Source organism: Lygodium microphyllum, chromosome 5, assembly GCF_053477565.2.
Source record: "Lygodium microphyllum isolate KBCC chromosome 5, Lygodium_microphyllum_v1.1.10, whole genome shotgun sequence".
Lineage (NCBI taxonomy): Eukaryota > Viridiplantae > Streptophyta > Polypodiopsida > Schizaeales > Lygodiaceae > Lygodium > Lygodium microphyllum.
Genome location: NC_141139.1, coordinates 171,191,120 through 171,217,320, shown reverse-complemented (window position 1 = coordinate 171,217,320; position 26,201 = coordinate 171,191,120). Strand labels below are relative to the sequence as shown.

The 26,201-nt window shown below is 46.3% G+C and overlaps 1 protein-coding gene across 4 annotated transcripts in view; it reads right to left on the bottom strand.

Annotated features, from left to right (window-relative positions):
- The window catches only part of LOC148036691 (uncharacterized), a 60,661-nt gene extending 35,210 nt beyond the window's left edge, over positions 1 to 25,451 (bottom strand). For all 4 annotated transcript variants that reach the window (XR_015690976.1, XR_015690977.1, XM_087678742.1 and 1 more), the window contains exons 1-7: positions 25,093 to 25,451; positions 24,885 to 24,968; positions 6,534 to 6,604; positions 6,394 to 6,458; positions 6,198 to 6,310; positions 5,948 to 6,091; positions 5,755 to 5,841 (exon numbers count right to left, since the gene is read on the bottom strand). Coding sequence is in view for 2 of the 4 variants with exons in the window: in XM_087678742.1 (XP_087534868.1) it covers positions 5,755 to 5,841; positions 5,948 to 6,091; positions 6,198 to 6,310; positions 6,394 to 6,458; positions 6,534 to 6,604; positions 24,885 to 24,968; positions 25,093 to 25,173 (645 nt within the window). In the remaining 2 variants the exon portion in view is untranslated. The remainder of the gene's footprint in view (positions 1 to 5,754; positions 5,842 to 5,947; positions 6,092 to 6,197; positions 6,311 to 6,393; positions 6,459 to 6,533; positions 6,605 to 24,884; positions 24,969 to 25,092) is intronic.
- Between the last annotated feature and the right edge of the window lie 750 nt (positions 25,452 to 26,201).

Genomic DNA, 26,201 nt, shown 5'->3' with positions numbered 1-26,201 from the left:
CCTTCCTGTCCATGATTGCCTGGAGCTCCAATTCAGTCTCTGTAGACATGTTAACGTGCAATACCTGTACAAACGCAAAATCAGCCCCCTCTGACTGTGAAAACGCAGCCTTCTAGGGCTGATTCCTCCGCTGCCCAAACCTTCTTCACCTACCGGAGGCGATGAAAAGGTAAAATCTGCAATGGAAGGCCTCAAACACAGCCTTCCTCCCCTTCGAAAACAGCAATAACCCCCTGCAGCAAATTCACTGATTAGACTCCTTTCCCACACACCCACGCTCACTTCAACCTTGATCCAATGCGCAGCCCTCCCGCTCACCCTCAAATCTTGGAAACGCAGCCTTGTGTCGCACTGTAATCTCCTCTTCAGATAGGTTCAGCCCTCAGTTAGTCCATCTTCACCGCTCCGATACCTTGTCAGAGTGCAGCGATACGGAAGCATAGGACAAAGACTGAGAGAGAGTGAACATAGAGAGGAGTGAGAGAGAGAAGGAGATAGTGTAAACGCAGAAAATCTGCGGTGTAGTATACTGTATAAGAGTGCAGAAATACACAAGGAAGCAGAGGAAATATCTGCGTATGTCTCTGACTTGATGACCTCGATCTCCGTCAGCCCGAGCACAGCCTGTCTCAGCCAACAAATCTCAAGATCAGAATCTGAAAAGATGAATGCTGGAGTGTCCACAAAACCGACTATAATTAGCCAAAAAAAATAGAAATTCCCAGCACCAGGTTGGCTACATTTTAATGCAGCCGACTGCACAGAACTGCAGTCCGACTGTACCTATGCCACGTGGCACCTGACTGCCCTGCTGATGTGGCATCCACGCTCGCTGTACTGCTGCCGTACTGCTCTGCTGTCCGATTGGCCGACTCTCCAAGAAATGACACTGTCTAACAAGCTAACCTACCAGAGTACTGCTGGCCTTTCCCTAGCGGGCCAAGCCCTGGTGGTTAACCAGGTCCTCCTAGCGACGGCTTGGTACATCGCCTCGTGTTGGTGCTTCTCCTCGTCCTATGTAGTTCAACTTTGCCGCCTAGTGCAGAATTTCCTCTTGGCCGGGTCAGACGGTCCCAGGGACTCTCGGGCCAAGGTGGCGTAGGCGACCATAATCCGACATCGGTCAAAGAGAGAGCTTGGGATCATAGACCGAAAGTATCAGAGTATGGCCCTTTTGGGCAAGCTAGTAGTCCGTGGTCTCACACCAGGAGGGCAGACCTGAAAGGTCCTACTACAAAAGGGTCTCCAGGAGTGTAGACCAAGGCTTGGCGATGATTGGAGACTCTCCTTGAGATGGATCTTCACAACCACCAAGATCATAGCCCCCAAATCCCCCTTCCTACGTAGCTTACTTCATGTGTGGCAGGGCCTCTGTAAGGCCCTAATTCAAAGCTCCCCAGGCTACTAGGAGGAGATAGAACGCCAGCCAGTGATTTGGAGCCCCCAGGTCAAAGATCAGGAGTGGGTACAGATTGGTGAGCACCCCCATATCCAGTGGGCTGGTTGGGAGGCCGGCCTGGCTCGCACCATCAAGACCTGGCAGGAGATGTATACGATGGTGGAAGAGGAGGTGTTACAGCGGACATCAAGTTGCCAGAGAGGAGTTGAGTTGAGGAGAAGAGAGATTGACGTAGCAATACCTAAGGAGTGGCTTGGCCCCTTGATACAAGAGCCAATAGAGCCCAGAGAGGTATAAGCTACTAAGTTTTCACCGCCAAGTATTCCCTTACAAGTGGCAAGTAGAGTAGGTGGTGCCCCACATGGGACCTTCTTCATCGTGCACGAGGGGGAGAATCTGGCCCTTGACAGAGAGCAGCAAGATGAGGGGATAGTTGTCCTTTCGTGGAGGAGGATTCGGGTGGTTGGCCTTCAAGGGAAGACATGGCGGCTGGACCTCTATGTTTTCTGGGAGGAGTTCCGAGAGTTGCGCCTCTGGATTTGGGAGGGCAGGCCACTTGATGAGCTGGAGTGGGATCCAAAAGAATGGCTATGGCCGACCATTGCGGTCGCCAAGAAGCCACCGAGGTTCCTGGAGTACACAGCCAAGATTGGCAAACATGTACTGATGCAGGAGGACATAGATTGGGCGTCGTCGCATAGCAAGTACTCGGCGGAGCAGAACATCATGGATACTTTCCGATGAACTTTCTGGCGATGCCTATGGGATAGCTGAAGGCCAAGAAGGGTACCGTATTTATTATGGTTGGTGGCACATGGAGGCCTAGCGATAAGGAATTGGTTAACCCAAATGCAAAAGGATGGAGGGTGTAAACGCTACACACAACAGCTTCTGGAAACTCCAAAGCATTGTCTCTGGTTATGTGAGGTGATGCAGCTTGTGTGGAGAAGAGCATGCCGCATCCTCCGCCATATAGCACCCAATCTTGGATGTATCTCATGGGGAGCTTTCTGCTGGCAGGTAGTTAGCTAAGGCTGTCACCTTCTGTAAGAGATTGGGATGCACGACACGATATTCTTTATTGAGGCTGGGTCATGCACAATGGTCGGCTTGGAGACTCTACCCATCCGCCAAGTACTAGAGCCCACAATAAACCACTTTGAGGTATGGGAGATCATAGGGAGTCTCACCAGATAGCATATCTGAAAGGCGCACTGTCAGGAGATTTTTGGCAGGGAGAGACATTCTGTACAGGCAACTTTAGCAGAGCTCTAGACCTCCATCATCCACTCCCTTCGCGGCCGATGGGACTAGGTGCAGGGCAAGTCTCGAGCTTGTCAATATAAACGCCCCGAACAACATAGTATGCTTAACAATTATGATATTCGCTTGTTTTCGAGATTTAATATAAAAGAGAATGAACACTTAAAGCTGAAAATGAAAATTACTCACAAAATTACAGCCATGAAAATGTAAAAGAAATGGAGACAAGATTGAGGATTGAAGATGGGCAACCCCCCTCCCCCCCCCTGAAGGAATGTATTTCTGCTTAACCCAAGTCCCTTAGGGAAGAGCTCAGTTACAATCAACCTGAGAGTGAGAATAAGTAATTCTCACTCTCGCAAGATCATGCAAAGATGTACAAACACACATGCATTATCTATTATGCAATGATAAGAACTGATTTCTTTACAGTATGAGAGAAGAAAAAGGGAAAATCAGCCTTTCTCCATCGTTGATCAGCAGTACATGGATAGGGCTTGCTTCTTGTTGCTAAAATGGAAGAAAGAGCTCAAGAAGAAGATGCTGTAATGAATTTACAGGCTTGCTGTCCTATAAAACAGCAATGATAGAAGAGGGAATATGGAGGAATTTGATAATGGAGAAGTGGGGGATGATGATGGGGATGGATGGTGCCAATTTCTGGCTATCTGTGGGTGTTGTACATGAGTTTACAGCAAAGAAAAATGATGTTGAATGAAGAAAAACGAGCTCTTATTTATAGGAGAGGGGAGAGCTAGTACAAAAGGGAAAAGTGGAGTAGCACAAGACAAGTGTCCCGCCACATGTCATGAGATGTGACAAGTGGTGGGACACTTGGAAACTTGTGTGACAAGTGTCTTGACACTTGTCTCTTCTCTATGGCCTTTCTTTTTGGGTTGAATACTATCAAGAATAGAAACAACCAAATTTAGTAAGCACAGTCAGAGTACAAAACTTACTATTTTTAGAATGACATCCCTATTTTTTAGGACTAGCATTTTTAGGCTAATTCGAGGCTCCTAAAATTTAGAGACCTCCTAAAATTTACGGATCTCCTAAAATTTAGGGACCCCCCCAATATGGGTGTCATATGAAAGCTTTTTCCGTGTACATCACAAAAATGGTATCCAAATCTTCATGTGACTTTCCTATGCAAAGAAATGTGCATTTCAAGCTTTCAGCCCACACATGCACATTATACAAGCATTTCATGATCATGCCATCTTGTTGATTGTAACTATTTGTTCTGGTGGATCTAACCCACACTTCAAGGCATCAATCCTTTCTGTGTGCGAGTTTAACTCTGATATGCGTGAGTTCTAGTCACAGGCGCCCAATCGGGCCATATAGGTGGAAGTGTGAACTATCTTTTCTCTAACCCACTGTGTGGGTCCACCATAACCTGTGACCACTCATCAGTGGCCAGCTCCAATGCACTTTTCTTTATATCTAATTAGTGCAAAGAAAATAAATTTAATAAATCATTATATAGACAAATTAGTGAAAAAGGATACAAATTCTGTTTCTATAGAGTTGTGACAGTCAAGAGCTCCGTTTTCATTTCATGCGCACTTGGAGCAGCCAAGACCTGTTTTTCGTGATGCAGGCAAGCAACCCTAGATGGCGATACACCCCCCCCCTCCATGGCTTCTTGCCCCCATCCCCCCTAGACCACCCTGAGAGACTTGTATACTTGATATATCTGTGACTCTACATCAGCTCCAACTAGTGTGTCGAGCATGAGCACTTCTTTGTATTCAGGTTTTTTCTTAAGTAATATAATTAGCCACGCTTTATTTGCAAAAAAAAGACCTCAAGTCATAGGGGCTTGTGTGCTCTCTTATACCCCTACTTTGAGCCTTTGCTTCTGTTCCAGCCACATTGCAGCTGACCTCAAGTCATAGGGGCTTGTGTGCTCTCTTATACGCCAACTTTGAGCCTTTGCTTCTGCTCTACCCACATTGCAGCTGGCTTCCTCCATCATTGACTATACATTCATCTAAGCATACCCATTGTTAGTCATGTTCACACACTTTGTTAGACCTAGTGTTCCCAGTGTCAGATCTTAAAGCCTCACACCTTCATAATTGCTCTTCAATGTTCCAATCCTCTCTGCATTTTCCTTCTTCCCCTCCCATTTTGGTGGAAAATATGGAAGAAGAAAAAAATGTTGCAGCATCCAGTGCCTTCCCCCCCTGACACTGCTGTAAGGTGCCTAGCACTAAGATGCACAACTTAGAGAGAGGGAGAGGGAACAGAGAAGGAAGAAAACCCTTTACATGGCAGAAAAGAAGCACAAGGGATGAATCAGAGATACAGGGGATGAATCACTGCATATCTGACTATTTGAGTTTCCTCCTGCAATCCACATTCGCTTGAAACACCTATTATACTGCTGCCTCCATCTTGATCAACACATTTGGTACTCCTCCACTGACACAAACACACTGAAATACCGCTTAGGTATAGGCTGCTGTCTCACATACTGTTACTGCAAAAACCACTGTGAAATGCTGAGGAAGACCTGATATGGATAACCGACATTGTAGGACAGGACACCTTTATCAGGGGGTTCTTGGCTGCCTGACAGCAGGTTCAACCTCCCCGTCCTGGTTCCCAACTGTCCAACAATTGGGACCATAGACCTGTCACCACACTAACCCCTGCCTGTCTCAGCTGTCATCGTGTAGCTGACCACTGCCACCAGTACCAACATCATCTCCATATGGCTTTGGCACTGCCTGCCATGTGTCCTGTGCTGCATCCAACCATCCTCCATTTGGCCACCCAAATATCCAGCTGGCCATGGTATCTCTCCACCCAGAAGAATCTCTGGGCTGCATTTCTGTCCACACTACCACACTTGTCTATGTGTCTTTGGCCACCTGGAAGTCAGCACATGAACCTAAGCTGACACCAGTAGGTGGCGAAAGGATGCAAAGATTACACAACAGAGGATCATTGGGACTCAGGCTGCAGCAAAAATAATACTGTGAAGCACAAGCTTTCAAAACCAATCTTTCAGTAGAATAACCACGACCTTCAAGTTGCTTCATCCTGTTTTCAATTTCAACAACAAGAAAACCAAGTACCTGCTTGACGTCTTTAACCCTTAGCTCTTCTTTTGTGATTCCAGATTTTCTCACAGCATCAGCAACAGTCTCCACAGATGCTAAACCCTACAAAATTTCATATGTTGTATCATTTTAGAATATATCGGGTTGGTAAACACCCAAATGCAAATCCCATTGCGAATTGGACTGGTGTAAGTATCAAGACTCGTACTTGTTTCAATACTAACTCCACACAATGCTGCTTCAGGACACTTATAAACTCTGAATCAAACTGGTTATCTGTGTACCAAGCCCCACCAGTGAGCTCCTTTGAAGGTTTCAATTCAGCCAGCATGTACACTTTCTTGCCTTTGCTCTACAAGCAAACCCAAGCATATTAGCAAAGCTCGAAAACTAATTGCCACCTCAGGAAATAGACAAAATATGAAGAACCTGATGAGAAAGAACATTTTGCATCTTACTGAGATTGATTTGACTGCCTTTATCAAATTCCTAGCTTCTAGGTTCTTTATGGCTTTGGCAACCTGAGGCTGCTGCAAATTTGTTTTCCGTTTCATGTCTTTTGTCCAAATACCTGTGTTTGACTTTGAGTTAGCATTCCCTTGAAGAGGTAATTTTTATTGATTTTGAAGGAAATGCGTCAAAAAATGATGGTACCCATATTTCCAGACTGCTGAATTACTTGATACACCAGCATATCATCAGCATTCAACCCTTTGAACCTGCAAATTTCAGTTAAAATAGAAGATCCAGATAAATAGGCTATGTAACAATAGTTCAGGAAATGATATGCTTACTTTCCAGCCTCTTCTTTGGGCTGTAGCTTGTATATATGAGTGCTCCCTTGCTGGAAGATTTGAACTTGCCGCTGTCAAAACATGTAGCCATGCAAACACACATGAGTACATGGGATTGTTCTACAAAGCAAAGACAATAAGGACATCTAGTTTTGATTATGGCAGCACAAACAAATGGAACAACAATGCAACTCAAGTTTTCATTACAAACATAAAGATTGTTGAGCTAAAAAATGCATTAGCTTCACTTAAACAGCCCCAAAACATGCTTAATTAAGAAGAAACCTTGTTTATTTAAAAAGAAATGTGTTCCTAGAGAGTATTTGTATCCCATAAGCACAAACCCACTTAGGAGGGCCCAAACTTTCTATAAATAGGTATGTTGCCCTCCATTCAGCCCCAATCTCGTTTTTGCAGGTTTCAAGTGTTTTCAGTTTGTTGCCCACACCCGGTTCACAGAGGACATTGTTGTCCAAGCTGTCCATTGCAATCTTCACTCATCTGGTGCCTGTTTCCAGCCCTCCATCATCATTTTCCTGCTGTTTCCAGCCAGCTGACTGCTACTGTCCACCCATCCAGCTGTCGTACAGCCTGCCACATCAACATACTGCTGTGTTTGCACGTCCTAGCTGCTGCCCTGCCAGTTTTCTCTCTCCTCTCGACTCTCGCTGTTGTTTTCTCTCTCCTCCCTGCTGAGTTTGCAAATTCTCTCCTCAGCCTGCATTTACAGCACACTCTCCTCTAGACTACCGTCTGCATCAAGTCCAGCCACACAGGCTGCATTTACTGCTATTCGACACTCAAGAGGGTGCCTTGCTATGATTCGGGATCCATTCAGTGTACGACACACTCTCCAACTCATTACCCCTACCCTGACCCTTGAGAGACGGGAGTTTTCAACATTCATTCAATGCATAGTGTGTTTGCTGCATGAGCATTGTATATTTAATAGTCATATCACTTGATTCATTCTCTGTGTTCATTGTCTCTGAGTTACCCTAACCCTAACTATGTTCTTCTATCAGTCTATGCTTTGTCGTACGGTGTTATTTATGTTTCTGTGTTAGGGTATTTTCTTTACATAGCATCAAAGTCGAATTCTTTGAGAGAAACCTGGGCCTTGATCTGAAAGCTATACACAAGAAGCAAGAACAACAGAAGGCCGGATTTCTTCGAACACCACTTCTGCACCACTTCTCAGATTCGAGCTAAATCCATCAAGGAACGAGTCAGAGTGGGCCTCGCAACTTGCTTCACAAGCTCCCGACATGGCTAGACAGACATTGGACTACCATGGAGTTCCACGACCTTACGAGCTCGCTACAGCTGAGTACAATCTCATTTCTATACATAGAGCCCAGTAACAAATAGAAGATAAACCTGAATTTCACCCTTTAGATTCGGTACATTAATCTACTGACCATGCAGGAAGGGCGGAATCTCCACTAAGGACTAGCCACCCACAAGAGGAAATTGACAGCATATACTCCATTGCCTTCATACTTATTCTCTCCGGTGCCAGGTATGTCTACCATTTCAGATTTTGTTAATGATGATTCTCCTTCTCCTATTGGTATGGATGATTTTCATGATGAAGGATGCATGCAAAACAATTTTTGATTTATGAGTAATGAGGAAGACAAATATTTCTTTATGAACTCAAGACTAGGTAAGCAATTGAAACAAGAAATTGTGAGTACTCCTTCCCCTTCTTTTCCTTCAAACAATTTTGTTTTCAAAGGTCAAAATGAAATATGTGCATTTTCATCATCATCATTTCAATTTAATGCAATTAATGGACAAAAGCAACCCACATTATTTCCCACATCTACACCTATCACAAATCCATTTAATCTTCCTCTCATCCCACCCTCTTATTCCACTGCCACATTCTTTCAGCCTCCATTAAGTGCACCACATGTTGCATCTCATGTAGGATCACATGTGTTTTCATTCACCACACCGAGGGGTTCTTCAAACTTAAGCACTGTTGTTAGGACCTCATCTCTTCCTTAGCCGAGTGGTGTTCCACATTTTCCTCACACACTTTTGGGATCATTGCAGCTTGGGTATTCCCCCCAATCTCTTCCGGATATGGATCAATTGGTGCCACAATTTGCCTCCATAGCATTACCTAGTGGACCCTCTGGTCATTATGTTGTGTCCCAGCTGACGTTTGGACAAGGCTTACATGTCCCAGTGCCTCCACCTCCACCGGCACCTTATGGAAACATTCATGTTCAGTGCCTCCGTATCAATCGACACTCATTGGACACTCACAACCTATTTCTACCTACCCGCCTCTTCCTCCTCCTCCTCCTCTTTATCAGACACTACCACCACCTTATCCTCCACATCCATCTTACCCCACATTCCCGACACCTCATGGTTCTACCTCATCTTCTGCCAAGCATGCATTCAATGACAAGACACGTTTTAACATGTCAAACTTTACAACTTCATCGAATTTGATGAGACATGTCCTTGACTCGTAAAACCTATGGGATCTTGTGCAAGGGTTGGAACTCCAACCCGATCCTGCACTTGTTTCATAAGAGGTCATCCACTCATGGAAGGCTAGGAATGCCTCCACTATTGTCCGAGCTGATGCCGAGCTTATTGCCTGAGTTTCATTCTCTACTTCAGCATTTTGACTTAGCATCAGAGCAATGAACACACTTGATTGACCATTACATGGCTCGGGGTAGCACCTATCGAATAAATCTTCACCATGAGCTTCAGAACTTTAAAATCTCTGACTGAGATGACTTAAAAGACAAGTTGGCGGGGTATCTGCGTCTCCTTGCCGAGTTCTCCACTACAGGGACTCCTAAGTCCTCTGACGATGAGGTCACATTGTTTCTTAACAAGCTACCGTGTAAATACTTCAATTTTGTGCAAGAAATGGTTTCTCTGTCCAATTTACCCACATTCTATGAATTTTGAGTGTCAGCTATTGCATTATACACGATTGTTCAATCAGTTTCATATGAATAATCCCTCAAAGGGGGCTCTTGTTGTTGAGAAACCCTTCACCCGCAGTTTGCGTTTTTGTGTTTCTGCGTTTTGCGTTTAGGGTTTGCAGCCCCAAAAAGGAGTGCCATCCTAGACTAACTGTGCCTATTTATAGGTCACTCTCTCATTCATTCCTTACGGCTAATTCATTCATTCCATCACCTCTTCTCTCCAGCCTCTCCACTACCCTCTCACCCCTTCAGGAGGACATTGCAGCTCGTGGTTTGTGACTGTCTTCATCATCTTCCTTGTGCTACGGCACCCTTGGTCCCTTGTATCACATTCACTCCATGATTCGGAACTTCATCATTCAATTCATCAGAGTTTCTTCTCTTCTCCATGTTTGCCGAGTTCACTCCGTGTTCCTCCCCGCCAACCCTACTGTCTCGCTAGTACGTTATCTTTTGCATTGTATCAAAGCCCGTTCTGCTCAAACAGTGGCAAAGATCCTCCATTCCAGTGAAGGCAAACATCGCTGGCAGGTTTGGCATCCACTTCTCTTCTTCTTCCGCTGCATCAACATCTCGTTTTTGCAGATTTCAGGTGTTTTAGCTTGCTGTCCACACCCCATTCGCGGAGGATATCTCAGCCGAAGCCGTCCATTGCTGCCTCCATCAGTTGGTGCCTAATTTTCAGTCCTCTTCACGCAGTTTGAAGCTAATTCCAACCAGGCTACTGCTGTTCATGTGCAGACCTGCTGCCGTACAGCTTGCCACATTATCACAGTCCTACTGCCTACGTTTTCAGTCTTTGTCTCTCCTGCAGGCTGTCTTGCCTGCGTTTTTAGTCTTTCTCTCTCCTACAAGCTGTCCTGCCTGCGTTTTTAGTCTTTCTCTCTCCTACTGCCTGCGTTTTTATTCTTTCTCTGTCCTGCAGGCTGTGCTGCCTGCGTTTTTAGTATTTCTCTCTCCTCACCTACATTTTCCTACTGGTTGTAATCTCTTACTACTAGTCGCATCCTCCTCCCACTGGCAGCTCACTTCCAGCCTTCCGCTGCCCTCCCACCCCTTGAGGCGGACATTGCGGTTCGTGCTTCACACTACCCTCACACCCCTTGAGGCAAACATTGCGGTTCATGGTTCATGGTAGCTAACCTCTTCCTTCTTCAGCAAGGCACACCGATATCCATGGCTTCTTTACCAACAAATGACCAAACTACTGGGTGCTCCTACTGTGGCATCACCGGACACACCACCGATGCTTGCCGACTTCGACCTTTGCTCCCCACCCCCCCGGAGTATATGCATCTTCCACCAAGCACTCCTTGTGCCACCTCTCCTTTCTGGGCCACAAAGATCGTTCTACATCGGTTATCAGAGTACTATGCTCAAGGCAATAAGACGCATCCGATGTGCACTAAGTCCTTTCGAGCACATGGAGAATCGATTGGCGCTCTGACCTCCTGGAGATCGTCGCAATGCCAGCGGCAGTCTTCTCCCACCTATTTTCAGGTACAGTGGCTACCATGGCCCGCGGTTCTACAATCTACTCCATCGAGAGACAGTGATTGTTTAATATTGTCTCCTCGCTAGTCCGCTCCTTCGTCGAGAAACAATGGCTACTCGACTCCTTTCTCTTCTTCAACTACCCAGTCTGCTCCACTGAGAGACAGCAACTGTTGCCCACCTCTTGCTCATTCTAAGCCCTACCCTTCCCCACCCTCAACTACTCAAGTTCGAGAGGCTACCTCTGGGAGCTCTTCGGCATCCCAGATACCTTCTTTGGTACGACCAACGGCACTTCCTTCGTCATCAGACAATTCGGAGTCCGTGATCTATGAGTTTTTAGATTCTCTATCTACTTTAGAGGGGGATTCAGAGGGGGATGTTATTTCTTTGCCCTCAGAGGGGGCATCTACTTCTTCTTTAACTTCAGTGGGGGCCCCTCCACCTCTCACCTCAGAGCGAGAACCTACTCCACATGAAGTTCTTCACCCATCCTCTACTTTCTTGGGGTGGCTATCTTCCACCAGTCATCTTTTCTACTGATACCCAAGATCTTCCGGTACCACCTAGATCGGGACCTCCGAGGTTCAGCCGCGACTTGGTGATGAGGCCTTCATATTCCTTCCAGAGCACAGATGCACAGAGCTAGTGGCTTCTCTCTTGAGGTTGTGTTTCGGGTTCTCCAGTTCACTCTATCTACTAGTCTTTACTACAAGTTTCCTTTTCGGTGGAAATCTTGGATCTTAGGGATCCTCTACATTTTCTTCCTTCTCTTCTTGCCTTCATCCCTCAGTCAGCATGCAACCACCTCCCGAGATCGAGTACGGGCATATCCTTATGGTTCTCGGCACCACATCCAACATTCCTCCTATACATTGCATGTTTTCATCATCTTTGTACTAGGACGCTTGGGCAAGTGAACAATTTCCCCACAAGGGACACTGTCCAAGTGGCACCTACTTGCATGAGCATTCTTCAGCATGTAGCATTGCATCTCCATCTCACTCTTCTCTTGTTCCCCTTTTTGGGCTTGAGAGGGAGTGTTGAGAAACCCTTCACCCGCAATTTGCGTTTTTGCGTTTCTGCGTTTTGCGTTTAGGGTTTGCAGCCCCAGAAAGAGGCGCCATCCTAGACTGATTGTGCTTATTTATAGGCCACTCTCTTATTCATTCCTTATGGCTGATTCACTCAGTCCGTCACCTCTTCTCTCCAGCCTCTCCACTACCCTCACACCCCTTCAAGAGGACATTGCGGTTCACGGTTCGTGGCTGTCTTCATCATCTTCCTTGTACTACAGCACCCTTGGTCCCTTGTATCACATTCACTCCATGATTCAGAACTTCATCATTCCATTCATCAGAGTTTCTTCTCTCTTCTCTTCTCTTCTCCATGTTTGCTGAGTCCACTCCATGTTCCTCCCCGCCAACCCTACTTTCTCGCTGGTACGTCATCTTTTGACACTTGTTACTCATTCTCAAAAGGGGAATCAAGGGAAGGGTAAACAAAATCAAACTTCAAATCAAAATCGAAATCAAGCAGGGGAATTGCAAGGAAACTCCTAGTCTCAATCCAAACCTGGATAGCAAAATGTACCTAAGAAGAATAGGTGTTGTTAACATTGTCAAAAGGCTGGCCATTTTGACGACAAGTGTCAATCAAAGGCAAGAGGCACAGCGCCAAAACCCAAATCACAGACCCCCGCTCCTCAATCGAGCAACCCCCATTAGGGAAGGTAGGGTGATGGCAAGGGGCAGTGGAAAGGTCAAACTCACACTACCACCGGCGCTCTCTCTCTCTCTCTCTCTCTCTCTCTCTCTCTCTCTCTCTCTCTCTCTCTCTCTCTCTCTCTCTCTCTCTCTCTCTCTCTCTCTCTACCATCTGCCATAGTCTACCTCTCCCCCCGCCATCTACATAACCCGCCATCTAATCTCCCTCCCCGCCATCATGTAGCCGTCTCTGCGAACTCCGCCAACAAACCATCGTGTCACCTATCCGGAGGCCGCCGCGCCATCCCTCAAGCCTGTTACCGACCCAACACCCGGCCGCCCACCGCCGTCCAACCCACAAAAAGTAGGGCCACGTCACGCCCGATATTCGGACCACTCGTCCGATCCACGTCATCACTCGAACGAAGAGGGGACCACTCAAACGTGAGGCCCGTCCAATCCACTTCATCATTCGAACGCCCAAAGGGCCTAGTTGGACGCCAAGCACTAGCAGCCTAGGAACCCACCCATGCCCGTCACTCGGACCATCCCCCTGCCACTCAGCGGACGGCCCCATGAACCGGACTGCCACAAGGACTTGGACCACGTTCCCCCCCCCCCCCCCGGCACGACTCGAACAAGGCCCACTGCCGCCTAGCACAAGCCCAACATCGCGGCCATAACAGGCTCTCGTCACCCCCTCAACCCCTCACTTCCCAAGCCCTCGCCACCACCCAGGCTCCCCCCCTCCCTCAGCCCACATCCCCCCCCCTTCAGGCCTACCCCCAACCACAAGCCTCCCGGCCCGCTACCCCCACACCTAGACTCATCACCCTCCCGCCCAATCACGCCACCTCCAAGTCCAGCCAGCACCCCAACAACCGTGCCATCACCTGCCACTGCCCAATCAGCCCACCACCCACCCGCAATGGGGCCAAACAGCCCATGATCCCAACCCGCCAGCCAAGACGAGCAGACCAATAGGGCTCGAGCAAAGCATCACCATCGCCAAGCAACCGCACAAGAGGGGAGAAATATGAAAAATACTCGACGATCTAGAGTAGCATTGAAAGGTGACAGACTACCACACAAGGAAAAGCATGGAGGCCCTCCGAGACGTATGCAAGATGCAAGACCAGGACATCGGCAACATCAAGGAAATCATGGCCGCAATGTGCGCAGAAACCACACACCAAATCAAGGAGGAAATAAGTTCAAAAGTGCAAGAATGGAAGAACGAAATCTACGCAAAGATCACAGCACATTTCACCTCTTGGAAGGTGGACATTGAAACGTCTCTCCAAGAGAGAAATAGGGTGATTGAAGAGTTGAGGCACGAGCTTGATAACTACAGAAACCAGTTTGACCTCCTCAAGAAGGAGGAAGGGGAAATTACCAAAACAATGCCTACAAAGGTGCAAACTGAGATCTACGAGCTGAAGACACACATCACAAAGGAGCTCAACACATGGGCAAACATAGTGAAACAAGCATGAGCCAAGGTGGCCAAGAACTCCAAGTGGATTGAAGTAGCGAAGAAGGCACCAACAAAGGAGGAATTTGTGAATGCAGCATTGGAGGAGAAAAGGAGAAAACTTAGAGTGCTCCACATCCGGGTGGTAGGATGGACGGAGGGAGATAGCCCCCTGGCAGATGCCAAGAAGACGTGAAAAGCTGGGAGTTGAGGACCCCACAATAGTGGAGAACGCATGGCACGTAGGGAAAGACCTCACCAAAAGCCGACCTCTCATCCTCAAATTTGCCAACCTGGAATCCCAACGAGGCTTCCTCTCTAAAAGGACAATGCTAAAAGGGAAAAAGGTCTATCTGGAGGATGACCTTACACTTGCACAGGTGGCACATTGTAAGGAATGCACGCCACAAATCCTGGAAGCACGCAAAGCAAGGAAATGGGCAGTATACCGAGACGGCCGTATCATCATCACAAATAAACGCCAATGACGAGGCGCGGCCTATGAGACCTGCCTGAGGTTTGTAGTATGGAACTGCAACGGAGCTATGAAGACAAACGCATAACTATTCCAAGAGACCTTTATTGACAAGGATATCATCCTATACACAGAAACCCACCAGAGCTCAAGCACACACCTACCTGAAGTGAGGGGATACAGACGGGAGGCGGCATGCCGCCCTAGAGCCCGAACAAAAGGAGGGACCCGAAGGTCCAAAGAGGAGTCGCAATATTGTACAGGGAGGAGTTACAACCCATGGTGCAAGTCATGCGGAAAGATAAGGAGGCCCTGTTCATGTGGATCCGCATACACACAGATTGCCCTCAAGACATCTACATGGTGGTGTGCTACTTCCCCCCAGCACACTCCCCATATGCACCATAGAAGGGGGAGTCACCATACCTACCATTGTACGAGGACATCATGCACTACTCCAACTTGGAGGATATCATGTTGGCCGGAGACTTCAATGCCCGCACAGCACAAAGACAGACTCCCTTCTTCGAGAGCAAAGACCACATATACAAAGAGATAGCACCGCAAGTGATAAGGCTCAACCGTACATCACAAGATACAATTGAATACACCGAGTATGGCGACCACCTACTAGCGCTAGGAGACGCACACGGATTAGCCATCCTCAACGGGCTGGATAGATGGCCGGGATCGGACGCCCTCACATGCTTTCCACATAAGCATGCGGCTAATTGCAACAAACAAGGGGCACCAAGAGCACCTACACAGAAACTGGGAGCAAGCACAGTGGATTACATACTCGGGCCCCTATCACTTATCCCTCACATCCAGTCCTTCAAAATATCACCCCACCCCCTCACAGTGGCCGCCGACCATGCCTACCTGCAGTTTGACATCACCTATCGATATGGCCCAACCCCCCTAGCAAGCAGCCTCCCAAGATTCCCCAGGTACCACTTCACCAAGTTAACTGCAAGCGCTTATTCCGACCACCTCTATTGGAGCCTGCAAGAAATGAACCCCTATTCACCCTTGGAGGAGATCACAGCACAACTAGCGGGAACACTCCACACCTCAGCAAACAAGTACTTCCCCAACACATCCCCCTGTCTCTCCCCTCCGGCCAAGAATGTCCCATAGAATAGCTGGTATGACGCAAAGTGCAAGGAAACCCGGCTCCATCTTCAACAGAACGAAGCCGAGGAGTGCACACACAAACAGGCACACCTGATCTTCCATCGCCTCGTATGAAGAAAGAAACGGGTCTACCTATCCAAAGTGGGACGTCAATTCTACTAACTATTCTTGGGATAGGACAGCAAGGAGGCGTGGAAGGCATTCCAAGAGCCCCGTGCTCAAACACCCATTACCTCCCCGGACACATGGCATGCATATGTGACCTCACTGTACCAAATAACCGAGCAGTCCCCCACTCCCCCAACCACAAGGGAGCAGACCCGAGTCATCTACATTCTTTAGCACAAAGTGGGTTCGGGACACCATTGACAAACTACAGAATGGCCAAGCCCAAGACAATGAAGGCTTAGTATCAGAGCACCTCACCCATGCCCGGGATGTACTTGCACCCCTTCTAGACCACATGTTCAACAAAGCCTTATGTGAGGCCTTCCCTGCCAGCTGGTTAGCCAACACCATAATACCTATCCTGAAGGCTGGAGATCCCATGGCCCCCACGAACTACCGAACAGTCATGGTTGGCCATGTACTAGCCAAGCTCTATGGATCCATCTTGGACCATGAGTTGAGCAAGTGGGCGGAGCAACACCAGCATTGAGCGACTAGACAAGCAGGGTTTGGGAGGGGATACTCCACTCTTGGCCATATCCTCAGGAGGGCAGGGCACACGGAGTCGGGTATATTTTTACTTCGTGGACTTTCACAAGGCCTTTGACACGGTACCACGAGCTAGGCTCATGCAGAGACTGCAAGAACCAGAGATCTCGCCCGAAATGTGTTGGGGGATACTGGCACTATATGAATCGGTCACAGACCAAGTCCGAACACAAGGCGGCTATCAAAGGAGATAACCAACACCGTTGGAGTTAAACAGGGATGCCCACTCTCACCTACTTTATTTGGTCTCTACATTGATGAGATATCAGAGTACATTGATAGATTGGGAGAGGAGGGATCTAGCCTAGGAGGGATACTGATACCCATCTTACTACATGGGGACAACATAGTTCTCATCTCCATCATGTTCGAAGGGCAACAGCACCAATTGGAGGCACTACGAGCCTTTTGCCAGGATAAAGACCTCACCGTGAACCTGGGAAAGACCAAGGTCATGGTGTTCAACACTTCAACCCAATGGATTCGACGGTCAGTACCCCCCTTCACATACGGCGGGGAAACCGTGGAAGTGGTCCAAAGATACGTCTAACTGGGGATTACATTTTCAGGATCGAGATTCGCTTTGAGAGAGGCAGCAGAAGATAGATTGTCAAGAGGCTATGTAGCCCTTGAATCCATGGAGAACCAACACGCACGCTGAAACCAGTCTTCCTTCCGTGGATGGGTGGTAAAACCCTGATTACAACTTAACTACAACACCAAACAATTAATGCAAATCTGAAAATACAAATTTACCTACTAATCTTGGACAATGCACACCCGATTGGCCCCAAAATTGGCGCCCCTTTCGGTATTTCTTTAGCTTTATTGAGGAAGAAGTTAATTTACAATGGGATTCTTCCAATCCCTTTCAGTATTTCAACACCCCTTGCTGTCCAAAGTGACCAGCAAGTCTTCAATCTATTTTGCCCCTTGATTCGGTCACTTAATTGGCCTTCACCCACTTCATGGACGCTGAAAAAGCCCCATATTCAATGGCTGGCTAGTCCTCCACCTGAATTTGGCTGAAATTCACCTTCAGCCCTATTAAATCCAAGTCTTGGAGCTTCTAATTTTTGGCACACTTCCCGAGGCTGCTGTTAAACCCTAATTTCTGCTGTAAATTAGGGTTTGAAACAGAGAAATTTGCAATTTCTCAGCGTCCAAGGGTCCAAATGTTGAGATCTTCGCAGCAAGGCTGCGAAATGGCTGGGAGATGAGAGAGAAAATTCAGAGTTTTGTCGCGAAGAATGACTGAAAATCAATCAAATGCAACTGCTGCCCTGCCACAACAGCTTGTAGATACAAAGAACTGAAGAAAATCAGTCATTTTCTGTTGCTACCCCATCTCAACAGCCTGTAGATGCTGTCACCTGCCGTTGATTGGTCTTCTCTTGCCCTTGGCTACCTCAAAAGGTCCTCCAATGGCTGTAAATCAGACCAGTAGCCTCCCCTCCCTCTCTCTTGCAGGCTGAATTTATAAAAATGCCTCTCTCCAGCCTCTAAAGACGTTTTTCAGTCTTGTATGGGCATTTTTGACAACTGGCAGCCTTCCCAAATGGTTTTTCCAGCATTTTCCATAATTAAATATTAATTTTCAGTCTTTAAATACTGAAAATTAATCTAATAATTATTTTGGTGCCCTAAAAAATAATCTGACATGCCAATAATTAAATTGGCTAGGCAACTTCCATTCCCAAGTATCTCTGCGCCATCTTTAACCATCAACTTGGCGTTAGGCACCATTAAACGCTACTTCTCTAGTGTCACCAACCGACACTTATGGCCAAATGGATGACCTAGGCCAACAACTGGCACTAGATACCACCAAGTACCTGTGCGGCATAACTTATAGCAACTTTTGCCTTTGACATCCTGTGATTTCCTCGAGTCCCGGGCTCGTAAATTTACTTTAACCCCAGTTGCACCTCACATGTGCAACATTTACTTAATCATGTGATTAAAAATTAATCCGCATGTTAAGCGGCGTTTCAAAAATACATGTCCTCATGACACCCGCATACAATTCTAGGAGCCCCGTACAAAGCTCTGGCTATTTGACATTCTAGTCACACCAGCACTCTTGTATGGAGATCCAATCTCTACCATACAAGGAGGGCCACACAAGACCAGCCACTGCCGCAAGAGAAGGCCACCTATGAGGGATGGGAGCAGATGGAGAGACCCCTGGTACTTATGATCTCACGGATAATCCGGAGCAAGCCCTCTATGCCACACGAGATCATTAGAGCAAAGATGGGGGCACCGCCCATCGTAGCTGAGGCCCTCTTCCAAACAGTGGCCTTCTTACACCGACTATGGGACTTGCCCCGACATCGATACCCCAGACTCGTGCTGGAATCGTCCAAACAGCTAGCACTGCAGGGGGACACTGAATGCTGCTATGCCTGATCAGAGACCTGGCTACGGCCACATGGCCTACACAAGGACCACCTCCCCCCACTACAAAACAGCCTAGATTGCCCCCACCTAGAGCTCAGCCGGGAGGAGTGGAACCATATCATCAAAATGGACATCATTCAGCTACACACGGCCAAGACATGGGTGACTCCTACAGAAGACCTAGGAACAAAGAAGGCTTTCTACCGAGAGCACTTCCTACACATCTCTTTGAAGGGCTTCATTACCCGCCCAAGCTACATGGACACATACTTGTCCCATGGAGTCAGAAGTGCCATCGGACAGATCCGTACATCTTCACACTAGCTACGGGTTGAGACAGGTAGATACGAGGCCCATCCCCTCCCCCTAGAAGATCAGATCTGCCAGCTCGAGCCGAAGACAAAAAAACACTACATATGCAAGTGCCCAGCGTACTACGAGATCCGGGGACGCTTCCACTACCTGTTTAGAGAAGGATTCGGGCCACTCTCCAAAATGACGGATTTCAAGGACCAGAGATGCCTTGGGCTCTTCCCACTAGGAATATGGCGCCACAAAGACCACCTCCTCCAAACCTTGGAGCAAAGACAAGGAGCCGCCCAATGCCTGCTCACAGAATTCTACTGAGAGCTGACTACCATCCCCACCCCTAAGCCCCACCAGTCCCACTGAGCTCCTGGTCGCAGGGGACCACCCTAGCCATAGCCACGAGAAGAAGAAAAGCCCAACGCCCACGCCCAATCGGCCCCCACCCCCGCAAGAGGCTTATGTCAAGGATACAAGGGATACTACGCCGCCACTAGAGGGCCTTGCCCTGCCCCTGCGAATTCAGCCTCTCGATGATAGATAGACCCATGCTTTAGGATGACCAAGCTCCATGAGCAGTTCCACACCATACTCGGAACACATATGAATTGTACCCAGCCTATATACCATTTTGTACCTACTCAATTAGTTTATCATAGCATTAGATGGTAGCTTTACTGGGACCTGGAAAGTTTCCCAGACATTTTGTATGTAACATTTTGGTCTCATAGGCCAACTTGGCCTTTCGTAGACGTTAATATAACTTTCTTTCTTTCTTTCTTTCTCCCTCTAGTGACCAATTTTCAGCTTTCTCTAGTGGTGCACTACTGCATTTACTAGATTTCAGCCTGCCTACTATGTTTTGGTAACCAACATGCTGCCCTTCATTGTTCAACACTCTCTCATCTCCACCCAATGGTTACAGCATTTGGGATCCGTCTCCAATGAATGTCACTCTCCAACACTCCATTGCTCTGTCCTTGGGCATTCTGCACACTCTTACATTCATAGAACATTCATTCACTTCAAAGTTTCTTCTCTCTGTGTTTGAGTTTTCAATTTTGCGTTTGCATTTTGCCTTTAGGGTTTGAGTTTTGCTTGTCATTGTCTGAGCTTTTGTGTTTTAGTCTTGGTCATACATGCTGTGTTTCCTTAGTGCAAACCCTAGCATATCATCCCCACTGCCAGTGACTAGGTGCCTAAGTTTTGTACTATTCTTGTACCTTGGTATATGGATTCCATTTCCCGAGCACATTCTTCTTGAGTTCTTGTGTTTTCTTTGCAGTGTTTTTCTTGTTCTTTGTGTTTGTGCAGTATATTGCAATAGTTACTTCTTGCTTCCATTGGTGCCCACTATTCTGGCATGTATCAAATATCCATGTTAGTGTTCTCAGTGCTATGTACTGATGCAGGTCTATGTTTTCTCCTTTCCAGTGCTGCTCCTACCTGCATTTCACTGCTGCAAACTGAACCAAGGGCTGGGCAACTTCATCCCATGCTGCATGTCCTGTTTTCTGACCTGCAAACCTGTGATTCTCAGCCCCTACCCTGTGCTTTTATTCTGCCTTTATTCAGGTGGGCGAGACCGCTCTTGCTTGACCAGGTGGACTGATTGTTCTACTCCAAAACTGTGAGTTTTCAGTTCTGGACTGCTATGCCCTGGTTTGTACTCTTCCCTGGTTCATCTTCTTCATGTTGTAAGCTGCTTGAAGTTGCATTTTCCCATGTGCTCATCCAAAATTTCTTTAGGCTGATGTGCTTTTGCAGCTGTCAACTCTTGCTCCACAGTTGTTTTTTTTTGGTATGGCTGGTTGTACCTTTGCTTTTATGTTATGCTTTAGAGAGGGTTTACTTGGTTGTCGTGTCTTGTAGACTACACTGTTTACTGTTGACCTCATCTCTTTGTGCTCAATTGAACTCTTGAGCTCATGATTTTGGGCTGAGTCTTGGCACCTACCTCTCTTTCAACCTCTTCTTTACTTCATCTTCACTACTACTCTTCAATGGCACCTCCATTGCTTTACTGATGAAAGCTTAAGTGACCTAAGTATCACACTTGGGAGTACTTTTATAAAAGCTTGGTTCGTGTCAAGAGGACCTGTATTTTTAATGCTTAGCTTTGGCATTATCAAGTTAAGCACGAGTGAAGTGCAAGTCAATCAAGTCACGCTGATGGCTTACATAACCCTAATGAATAATGGGAGACATTGGCAAAAATTGTCCAAAGTTATGTTGGGCAAGTACTTGTGGGTACTTGGTGTCAATTTGGGGTTTAGGCCATTAATTGGGCCATTGAATGTTCAATGGTGACATTGTGGGACTAGGCATTAATTAATAAATTGATGCTAGTCCAAGGCTAATTAATATGGGGACCATTAAAATGTCCCCAAGGGCTAGCACATTAATTGTAAACGGGCATTGGCCAATTCATGGCCCTTGGGCAAGGTCAAATGGATAATTGATTAATTTTCAGAATTTAAGTTTGAAAAATTAATTAATTAAAGCCAAAAATTACAATTAGAAGGCTGTCAAGTGGCAAAAGCGACTACCATTCGTCAAGATTACCCATGCAAGTTGACAGAAGGTTGTTAGGGGATTGGCTAAGGGTCATTCCAATATTCAAAGGCTAAGGAAAGGAGCCACTGTCAGATGAGCCCTAAGAGAGGCGACAACTAATCGTACAACATGATAGGACAAGAGCAACAGGTTTCCTTTTCTACCTCAATGAGAGGCTGCCTCAATGAGAGGTAGTGATAGAAGAGGAGAGCTCCGGAGTCACACTAGGATTTTACCCCCTTTCAAACTATCAGCGCCATCAAAATTGCCATCAAAGCTACTATTCAAAAGATACTTCTTTCACCTGATTTTTCTCTCTCATCCTCTTAACATTCCCTCAGAAATTCTCAACAGATTCCAACCATTGGTGAAGAGCAATTGAAGAGATTGCTACTGAAACTCAAATCTGCAGCAGCCATTCGGGTTTCTACAACCACCTTCAAATCCATGCCCAATGACTAATGACCCAGGTACTTGATGTAGCAGTTGAAGGCATTAATTTGCAACTGATCCTAGGGATAGCCCATTCCCAAATTATTGTGGCCCACATGTGAGATGCTTGCTATAATTTGAGTCAAATCAGATTATCATCACCCTTGCCAGAAAGGAAGGTTGGTTTCAGTCTATGCAGAAGTACCTATGGTATGTGTTTTCAAGAGCCATCTTGCATCCCCAGATGCCTCTCCTCTTCCAGCAGATTGGGACCAAGACAACTATGAGAAGACAAATCTTACATGGGAGATAGATGATGCTTGTGCCTACTTTGCTCTTCTCAGATGGATCTCTAAAGAAGTCCTTCCAATGGTTACCTCCTACAGGACAGCTTTAGAAGTGTGGGAGAAGTTACAAGTTATGTCTATATGAGACTCATCTAAAGAAATACTTGAGCACCAAAGGTAAACACAAGTGTACGTCAAAACACTAACTAATAATGGAAGAACACAAAGGGGAAGAGTAACTCACAGAAGGTGATGCAAACTTATAAGGCAAAAACAAGTCGATTTGGCTACAAAAAGGGTCACCCGCATTGTACATTGATTGCAGTAGACAAGAAAAAGCAGATCAGCAACAGAAAATGTGAAACTGAGACCTGCAACAACAAAAGATAGCACCAAGATCCTTAACATGAGCATCTATTACCACGTCAAAACAGGGCACATCAATGGAAGCGTAAGAATTTGTTGTAATAGACTACACAAACACAAGAGAAGAGAGACATTACAAAGGAGCTCAAAAGATAGATGCTCGCGAAATGGAATCCATATACCAAGACATGAGAAGAGGGACCGCAACTGGCCTATTTATAGGCCAAGAATGTAATTAGGTCAGCGAGCAATAATGAGCCCAAAAATAGAGTCGGCCAACAATAAACATACAATCGGCCATAAACCTAGCACCTAAAAATAGGCAGCCCATATTTGTGTAGTAAAACACAAGCCAACCCACTAATGCGTACACAAACTCACTCGTGAACTAACAATACTGCTAACGTCATAGAGGGATGACAAAAAGAAGACAAAGGCACAGTGTTATCATTGTGACAAGAGGGGGCATCTCCAAGAGGATTGCAAAGGAACCAAGGGCATTGTGGAAGGAGCAAAAGGAGCAGAAGAAGGGTAAGGACTCCTCCAATAAGTCACCATCATGTTCAATTTCAGATTGTGACTCTTAACACTCTGGCCAAGGCATATGCCAAGGCTATGAAGGGCTCCTCTTTTACAATGAAGACAGTGTGAGAGGATACTGGTAGTGGGACATCTTAGCCTCATCGATATGTATATGTAGGTACAATGGACCCCAGAGTGCGCCTTTCCATACACATTGAAGTCTAGCAAGTTTTAAAATCCTAGAGCTAGGATTGGCATCAAGGTTCATGATGGGCTATTTTGTTTTGACAAAGAGCAAGTTTTACTCCTAGTCTAAGCTCACATGAGGGGACACTTCAATGGTCTCACCGAAGGCGGGGATCCATGGTCACATATGCTACTACAAACATTGGTGACACACATCGAGAGCTGCTACGACTCTTTTTTGTTTTTACAGATTTGTACAATCAACATCGACATCAAGGCCTAGTGATGGCTTGAAAACCCACTACTTGAGCATTCATGGTCCTATCTAAGTGTTATTGCCGTATGTACTATGATGAGTCCTTATCATGTATTGATCGCCCATAATCTAAGAAAGGGTCTTGGCAAATTGTACATCTCATGGGCGAGTCAGCTATTCGTATGGGCATTTTGTATTTTATGCAATATGTTATGTTGGCCAACTGACTCGTTCTTGGTGCACATTTTTGGGGTTGGTTGGCTGGTTATCAATTTGATATTATTTCTTGCCTATTTAGAGGCAGCCTGCCTCCCCTAGTTTGACACTTGCATGTACTCATCTTGGTGAAGAGAGGGAGACCATCCCCACTGCCAATGACTCAATGCATGAGCTTTGTATTGTTCTCGTGCCTTGGTATATGGATTCTTCCATTTCCCAAGCATATTCTTATTGAGTTCTTGTGTTCTTTGCAATGTTCTTCTTGTTCTTTGTGTTTGTGCAATCTACTACCATAGTTACTTCTTGCTTCCATTGCTGCCCCCTGTTCTAACAATTACATCATGATTGGTAGCTGCATTTGGATCTTGGTGCTTGTGGGCCAATCATCATCTAGGACTATGGAGTCATTGTCGATTGTGATCTTATCACAATCATCCCTCTTCGCTTGGAACAAGTTATTCTAATTGTGTTTCTTGTAAGCAATCACCGAAAGCTATACATTGCCTAGAACAAGTTTATCCCATTTGCTTCAACTGCCTCCAACTGCACAAAGGAAGAAAGGTTAATGCACAATAACCACTAATGAACTTTAATTGACTCGATGCAATTCATTTTCTATGTCCAATAAGCAGCCAGATGTAACAATCCAACTGCTCTACCCAATAGTGCACATCAACCACTCGAGAACTTTGATTAACATGATGCAATTCAATTTCTCCACTCAATAGTTCATTACTGAGTGCACGTAAAGCAGCCACTTTTCAGAGGATACCATTCAACAGAAAGGCAATGCGAATAAAACGTCTTCATCAAGGGCATATTTTAGTTGCAATTATAGGTAAGGTGTACCTTGGAGAGCAAAGTGTTAAGTGCTTCTGCTCCCGCTTGATCAATCGATCCCAACTTCTCGTTCAGCCCATCTTGCGTCAATCCCTACACCCGAAAACCCAACCTGAGGGGCCGAAGAAACGCGACAAGCGACATACCGATGTTTCATGAGCTGATGACTGTTATTACCATGTTTTCTTAATTGTCGCGTTAGGGATTTGATTATTACCTCGGGGAACGTCTGTAGCACGTCGAGAATACGGTTAATGGCAGCGCCCACTTGCGCTGCAGAAGGCTTGGATGCTGCCATTACGCTCTGTCACAAGCTGCTCTTGCCCAGGATTGAGGGAGCAGCGAGGTTTAAGGTACCCCAAAACCTTCTAGAAATTTTGTAAAAGGGGTTTTAGTGATACCCTCTCCACATGAGGTGCAGGCCAAGGTGAGGTACTTTGAGTGAAAATCGGGTGTATTATTTTTCAGGTTTGGGGCACATGAAGCAGCTGCAGAGTTATCGGACCTGCAAAATGGAGAGTACCAGACGTAATCTCCTTGTGGCACATGTTTCAATTAAACCAAGAACAATGAAACACAAGATCTCCCCATGGTTATCGAGAGTCCCATCCTATCACTAGAGAAACACTTTTGGTAGTACACGTCATTCTCCAAGTTAATAGAGATATAATATAAATGTCATTATTAATTAAAGATAACGAGCAATCTAGTTGTGTTTAAGGGATCCTCGTCAGATTAAATCTTTTCATGGAGAGCAATTAATATGTCGCTCGACTAAGCTCCACAAAAAAGTAGGTTTAATATCAAATGAATTGGATCTTTCTTCATTGACCAAGGGGAATTTGGGGGTGGGGGGCGAGGGGCGGGAGGCAGGGGACGCTCTAAAATGAAGCTCTTGACATCCTACTAACACATTTACTATTTGGCATAGTGCGGCTCCATCATCATGCCCCTTTAATGCACCACATGGCAACCTAACTTGCATATATGTGGGAATGGCCAAGAGACAACAAACTAAGGAGATATTTATGGAGCAACCGATGGCATGTGCCAACTACAAACAAGCTTTGCAATCAAATGATGTGGATATGGCACATGTGGAACGCTCTTTGCAACTAGGACAAGGTAAGCATAACAAAGAATGTAAGGCCAAGACATAGGAAGGAGCAAGGGTACACAAAGCATCAACTTGCCTTGCCTCTAGACAAAGTCAAATAGATATATGCCAACAAGGTCACTTCTAATATTTTCGTATATTTTATGGGAAGACCCTCACTCAAAGACAAATTTGCATGGTGGTTTGAGTCCACCTATCGTGACAAAACT